The sequence below is a fragment of the Alosa pseudoharengus genome, unplaced genomic scaffold, assembly GCF_046254945.1.
Source record: "Alosa pseudoharengus isolate Yale_2024_CS ecotype anadromous, Long Island Sound unplaced genomic scaffold, YU_APseudo_1.1 YU_APseudo_1.1_scf_11, whole genome shotgun sequence".
Taxonomy (NCBI): Eukaryota; Metazoa; Chordata; class Actinopteri; order Clupeiformes; family Clupeidae; genus Alosa; species Alosa pseudoharengus.
The window spans coordinates 35048660-35055268 of NW_027468576.1; the positions used below are offsets into that span (position 1 = coordinate 35048660).

General features: G+C 45.7%; 1 protein-coding gene across 4 annotated transcripts in view; it reads right to left on the bottom strand.

The window, feature by feature from the left end:
- Window positions 1–4283, bottom strand: part of pbx1b (pre-B-cell leukemia homeobox 1b) — a 69456-nt gene extending 65173 nt beyond the window's left edge. For all 4 annotated transcript variants that reach the window (XM_076279015.1, XM_076279014.1, XM_076279017.1 and 1 more), the window contains exons 1-2: window positions 3661–4283; window positions 2227–2300 (exon numbers count right to left, since the gene is read on the bottom strand). In XM_076279015.1, coding sequence (XP_076135130.1) covers window positions 2227–2300; window positions 3661–3848 — 262 coding nt within the window. In that variant the 5' untranslated portion in view covers window positions 3849–4283. The remainder of the gene's footprint in view (window positions 1–2226; window positions 2301–3660) is intronic.
- Window positions 4284–6609: the final 2326 nt, after the last annotated feature.

Sequence of the window (6609 nt, forward strand, 5' to 3'; positions counted from 1 at the left end):
GGATTTAGGGGCTCTCGTCTACTCAGGGAGAGCACCTTCATCTAGCCTATCCTATGGTCTCTACACAGGAGTACAAAGATATATACACACACACACACACACACACACACACACACACACACACAAGACACAGTAAGCCCTGGAAAGCTTGTAGATTTCTCTGGGCTCTTTCAAAATGGGAGGGAAGAAAAAAGGGGCCAACAGCCAGGAAGAGGTCGGTGTCACTGTGAGCTTCATGTGGACTCGAACTCTGGATGAACCCTCCAAACTGCCAGGGAGTAACACACCATGCATAACTGTAACTCCCACCTCCAAAAAGTCCCAGGCTAGACAACAACACACAAAACGAGAGAGAGACAGAGAGGGGGAAAAGAGAGAGAAGGGGGTGTGAGGGGGGGGGGAGCGAAAGTACGCGCCAACAGGCCTGAAAAGGCCCCCTGCTCTCCTGAAGACAGAGCCCGATTGAGGGCGAACTCCATGGGGCAGTGGGGCTGGCGGAGTGCTGGGGGGGGGGGGGGGGCTCTGCCTTGGGCTGGACTGAGGTGGGGGTTTTCGACTTCAATGAAAACATCATGCAAGGGCAGCGTAGCGCACAAGGAGAGAAAAATAAACAGTGGGATCCTAGCCACCCCATGGCTCTGTGCTCTGCCTTCACTTCACTTCAGCTCGAGCTGCTTCCCTCGCTCCCTCCCTCCCTCCCTCCCTCCTTTCTTCACTCACTCGCTCCCTTCCTTCCACGCTGGCTGGCCAGATAATGAAAAAGATATCGCTCTTTATCCACCATCTATCCCCCTTTTTATTTCATGCACTAATGACTGTGAGACACACTGGAACCGTGTGCTGCGTCGAAAAGCCGAATGGGGTGCGATAGCATCTCAATACCTCGCCAGTCTGCAAGTCCGATGCAGTCTCCTCTGCCGGGCGGCCACTGTCGGCTGGCCGCCTATAGGCCTGAAAGGTGAAAATGAAAGCAGCAGAAATACTACGCAAGCCACCGCTCCCCGCCGCTGACTTCTAGTACTGCCAATTTCAAAAATGTCAAGTGGGAAAAAAGGGGGGTTGGGGGTGGTGGGGGTGGTGGAGGTGGAGGGGTGATGGTGGAAGGGAGGTGGGGGGCTAGGCAAGGAGGTGACTTATGCCTCGCACCGCGTAATGTCAGCTCGTCTCTGCTCTTGGTGCAATTATTCCAGTGACACGCGCTCTCACAACACAAGAGGGGAGACACAAGCGAAGTAAATGAGATACATACTCTGGATTTGACAGCCCACACGCATTCGCATTCGCATTCTCACACACGCACGCACACACATACACACACACACACACACACACACACACACACACACACACACACACACACACACACACACACACACACACACGAGAAAACATTACAGTGCAACTGGTAATTTAGCTCAAAGCCTTCCATCATTTCCCTCCAATACCTAAAAGTCTTACTGCCTGCATTTTACAGCTTCCCCAATTGATCAGGACCCCTAATAAAATATCACGCTCTGCACTCTCCTCCAGCAAGCATTGGGACTAAATTAAAACGCACAGGCAAAAAGTGCATACCACAGAGAAAGGGACAGCCAAGCTGGCAAAGATGGCTCAGTTAATTGCTGAAAAGTGAAGCTGTTCTGTTGGGGGGGAAAAAACTAAATGTCTTTCACGTTTTTCTGCAATTCCTGGATGCCACAAAGAGCCATTCACACCTCCAAATTGTCACCAAAAAATACAATTGAGATGGTATTTTCATTGACTGTACTGAAAAAAATACAGTTCAGAAACTCACTTAAAAAAACATGCTCCAAGACCCTCCTAGAGGTTAACAGAGAGAGTGAGTGTGTGTGTGTGTGTGTGTGTGTGTGTGTGTGTGTGTGTGTGTGTGTGTAGACCATCTTTAATTTTGACAACCAACTTTCATGGATTTTTGTCAGAAAATTGCATAGCAGCTTTAAGTATTTAAACGTATCTTATCAGTAGGCCTAACTTAGTACAGTAGGTTAATTAAAGGCTATACCCTAGCATATGGAATCACTGAGAATTACACAGTTGTGTTTACCAAAACACAGCAACTGAAAATGGATGCGGAGGCTATAGGCCATATCAACAAAGTAAGGCAGTGAGAAAGATGACACCACAATGATTAATCTATTACGATAAGTTATAGGCCTACAGATTAAATTAAAACGCACATGACATAAAAAGGTAAATAACTTGTACCTGTTTTTTCTTTTATTTCGCACAAGACGTTGAAGAGCGCTGGCTTCATTCGGTGACAGTTCAATGCGTGTTTCCTAAAATAAAATAAAAGTCCATTTTACATCTTTTCAACTCTATCAGCAGCAGCAGTAATCCGTAGATCAACGGAGATAGGAACGCATTTCGCGCCTGCAATAATGTCTGACAGGCAGTCTACCACTAACAAAATGATTCATGTAAACACATATATGGTTATGCTCTTAAATATCAATAACACCAAGCTGGAGGGAACTCATTTTCAAGAACAAACTTCTCAGTGTAACACAAGACTATGGCTTGTAAATTTAAATATTTGATTAACTTTTACAAACTTGTCAAATTTTCGATGATGGTCTGCAATTTAATTAGTTATTGTTGTAAAAAGTTATTATTATTGTTGACATTCTTATTGATTATAAATGTCGGATTGTCTCTCATCTGGATATTCTACAGGTTATGCATTCAGGCTACATTGTTGGTTTAATTTGTACATTTCATATTTTAAGTACACACGTTTGACAATGCTTATTAAATGTACAGAGTCATTTTCCTCGACTAAGCAGCCAATAAAATAGCCTGAGTTATTTGGAATAAAGATTTTGGTTGTTTGATCAGACGACGGTGGTGGTTGGTGGTTATTGTTTTGGCCAAGACAATTACTTCTTATGTCTGACATACACCGACACATTATTCAGTAGTGCCAACATAAACTCTGATAATAATGAAATATTTCCTGAGCTTCAGTGTTAAAAATAAATAAATCCAGATTCCTTCGTGTTCAGGTCTACTGAAAATGGACGGGGGAGAAGGCTGGGCTATGTAATAGACTATAGCTGTCACATCTGCCTATAATTATTGCAAATTCGTCTCCCTAGTGATTCAGGCATCATGTTGTGACCATTGGACAAAAGAAATGCAGTTACCTGACAATTTGTAACCACTTATTTCACCAGTTCAGAAGATTGATCACCACAATAAGTAGTCGTGACAGAACCAGGTGACATCTTCAAATGCTAGTCCTTAAGAATAATGTCTATTTAACAAATAACCGATATTATTGAATGTCAAAGTCAGAACCAAAATCTAACTTGTCAATCTGTTGTCCAAATAGTTTGAATACTCACTTGACAAGACAAAGTTTACATGAAGGCTACAGTTACTGCCAAGAGTGAATGTCATTGCTGTAGACTACAACCTGATTTGTATTATTTTCACTCTTTGCCATTGTTTTTCTTGTGCATTCTCTCGCGCTTGGAACGCGCTATTATATTCCTTAGATAGCGTTCGGGGAAGCTCTGGATGTTGTCGGTTTAACCAAAGAGTGTGTTTAAAATGTCACCATTATGGCTCCTCGTTATAATTTAGTGTCCAACATAATTATGTTGGAACATGCAGAACACGTCTAAGACATCTCACCTGGCCTGTGCTTCGTCCAGACTTTGGTCTGTGATGGTCATGATTTGCTGTAAAATGTCTCCAATGTCTTGTTTTCTTCCGTCACCGTCGGATCCTCCGGTGCCCTCCTGCATGTGCTGAGACAGGCCGGGGTGCCCTGTCATCCCTACTCCCGCGTGAGAGTGCATCAACCGGGACTGCTCGTCCATGTCGCTCGAATTAATGCTGTATCTCACCGCCGCTTCGCTCGCGTTACTCCCCTGTAAACTACAAGAATACGCACGGAAATTCCTTCGGATCTATGCTGAGTCCACACCGATCCTCCCCTTGCTGACTCCTCTTATGTTTTCGCCGTAGCAAGAGACGGTTAGGGGAAAGGCAAACCCACTGACTCGCTCTCTCCCAGCTGGTCTTGAGCTAAATGTGAAACCTGATCTGAAATACTGCCTTGACCCACTGTGTCTATGCGTGGAAGAGCAAGGAGCTGAAACTGTAATTTCGGCGCGTGCTTTCTCCCGCGTTATAACGGTGTCTGGTTCCCGGTGTGCAACCGTTCCACCCGATAGACAGTGCTGCGTCGGAGGGAAGAGTGTTTCAGACCTTTAGATATAGGTTATTTCGACTTGTTTCATCCCCTTGCTTTTGTTACGTGCAGCACTGGCAGCGCATAGCGAGACTATGAAGCACAAACTCCACCCACCCGACATGATTGGAAATAGAGACCATTTAGCTCCTCCTTGAAGTGCTTCACATGAAACGTCAATCATAGAACAGGGAAGGTGGGACGCAGGAACCAGCTTTAATACTGTATCCGATGTATCGTGTTGTAAGCACTTCGGAGTGGCACCTCAGGTGATGGATTGGACCAGATCCCGAAATAAGTAATTGTGGTTGAGAACAAGAGGTCTGCTCTTGTCTCCCCCTCTGACCAAAGGAAGACCTCCATTTTCTCCACAGAACTCCATTTAATGTTCCGGACCGTTGCCAAGAAAAAGACTTATCCTATGTTACTGGAGCTGCTAATCAAAACAATCGACTTTCCCATTCATTTGTTAAAATTATTAAGACGATTATGCATTTAACATGATTAACGGCAATGGATATCTCCACCTCTCAGCTGCTGGGGCCTTTATGGTGACAAATATTCGCTCACCGTTTTAAATCAACTTCAACTTCGCATTTCAAGCTGTCCTCGTGATATGTCAAATGTGCATAGAGACTGAGCATTTCCTAGCGTATTCATCTTCACATTCCAAGGCCAGCCCTGTGCAGTGAGTGCATTGTTTTATTTTGGTGTACAGTGTTTGTGTGAGTGACTGTGTTTGTGGGGAGGGGGAGGCTGTTTTTTTTTTCAGGTATGTTAGGGAGCCACGCTTGGCTGGGTTTTGCTGGGCGCTCCTAATGTAAGCCGGTGACCCATGGTGGGCAGTCAAGCAGCAGGGTCTGTGTGAGTGTCTGGCCAGGCTGAAAAGTGCCCTCTAGGCCCTGAGGAGGCCTCCAGTCAGCCGCTGCTGCTCCTGCCATGGGGAGCCACCCAGGAGATGACGAGGAGGGAGGGTGGAGTGCGTGGAGGAGAGGGGTGGGGGCGGTGGAAGGCACGCATGTTGGGAAACGCTGAATGAGGGGGGTGAGCAGACTACGATGGAGGGACAGCTGACTGCACGGACAACTTTTTTTTTTTGTCAAAACTAGCTGGAAGCGATGATTCAGAATCCTTTAGTGCAGAATTAAATTGTGGACAATCAGTCCCTCTGGTGTTATTTGAGGGTGGATTATTATTTATTTTTTTCTCTCTTTTTTTGCTATTGGCTGCTGTTCAGTGCTGGGAAAAAGACAAGAGAGAGGGAATATTTTCATGTGGTTTCAGAAGCTAAAGAAAGAATCAGGGAGCTTTACAAGTCTCTATCTCTCTCCCTCCCTCTCTCTCTCTCTCTCCCTCTCTCTCTCCCTCCCTCTCTCTCTCTCTCCACAGGGGCCAGGCTCAAAAACTGCAGGGAGTTTTGTTTCCATCACACTTCGCCGTGGAGTCAGTGGAGAAAAATCTCCTTTGATATTCAATGACAACACTGTAGTGTGAAAATAAATAGTCTAAATAACAGTTATTTTAAGACAGTGTTTATTTTAAGTTAGCACTACTAAAGCACAACTCACATGGACAACAAACATGTCAGTCATGTGCTTTTGTCATTATTTGCGTTCATCGCCATCCTTAAATGAAATGGACTGTGAAACATGCATTAACACAGGAGCACACAGACTTGAGAGAGCCGCATGAGAAGGGGAGTCACAGATGAGGGGAGATGGTGCTGTGCTCTGCAATACAGCTGTTTTGCACGGCGACTTTGAGGGGAAGGGAAAGTGACATTGCAGATGCACACCCTCCCCTGGTCCCAGGTGAGGCCGAGCCATTGTCCCAGGGCCGCAAGGGGACGTCTGCCTCTACTTTACTTTTCTTTTTTTTTCTTTTTTTGGCCCAGGTGGAAAAAAAAACCAGTGTCTATGCAAATGGGGCGAGCGGAATATGGATGATGTAAAACGGTGAGCGCGGAGAGTCGGCCCAACCATCTGCTAAGCGCACGAGTAATGAGAATACCTGAGGGGGTCTGTGCTGCTGCTGCAGCACCACCAGACACCCTCACCATTACCCAAACATCTGCCCACTTCTGCTGCGGGCCAAGCCGCTCAGGAAATCTAAATACGCTCCCAACCTCCACTTCCCCAGCGCCACGCTGCACGTTTGCTTAAACAATGAGGGGTTCTGTGGGGCCAGGCCCCTCTTGTTTACTGGATGCAGGCTTAGTCTGTCATGCGTTTGGTTGTTTGTTTGTTGTAGCCTATTGTTTGTTTGGTTGTTTGTATTTTAATGGTGTATCAAACCTGTCAATGCTCAATGTCATGGTTTTCAACAGGGGTGTCAAACATAAGGCCCGGGGGGCTAGATACTAGAAATCAGAAAAAAAATAAGATGTT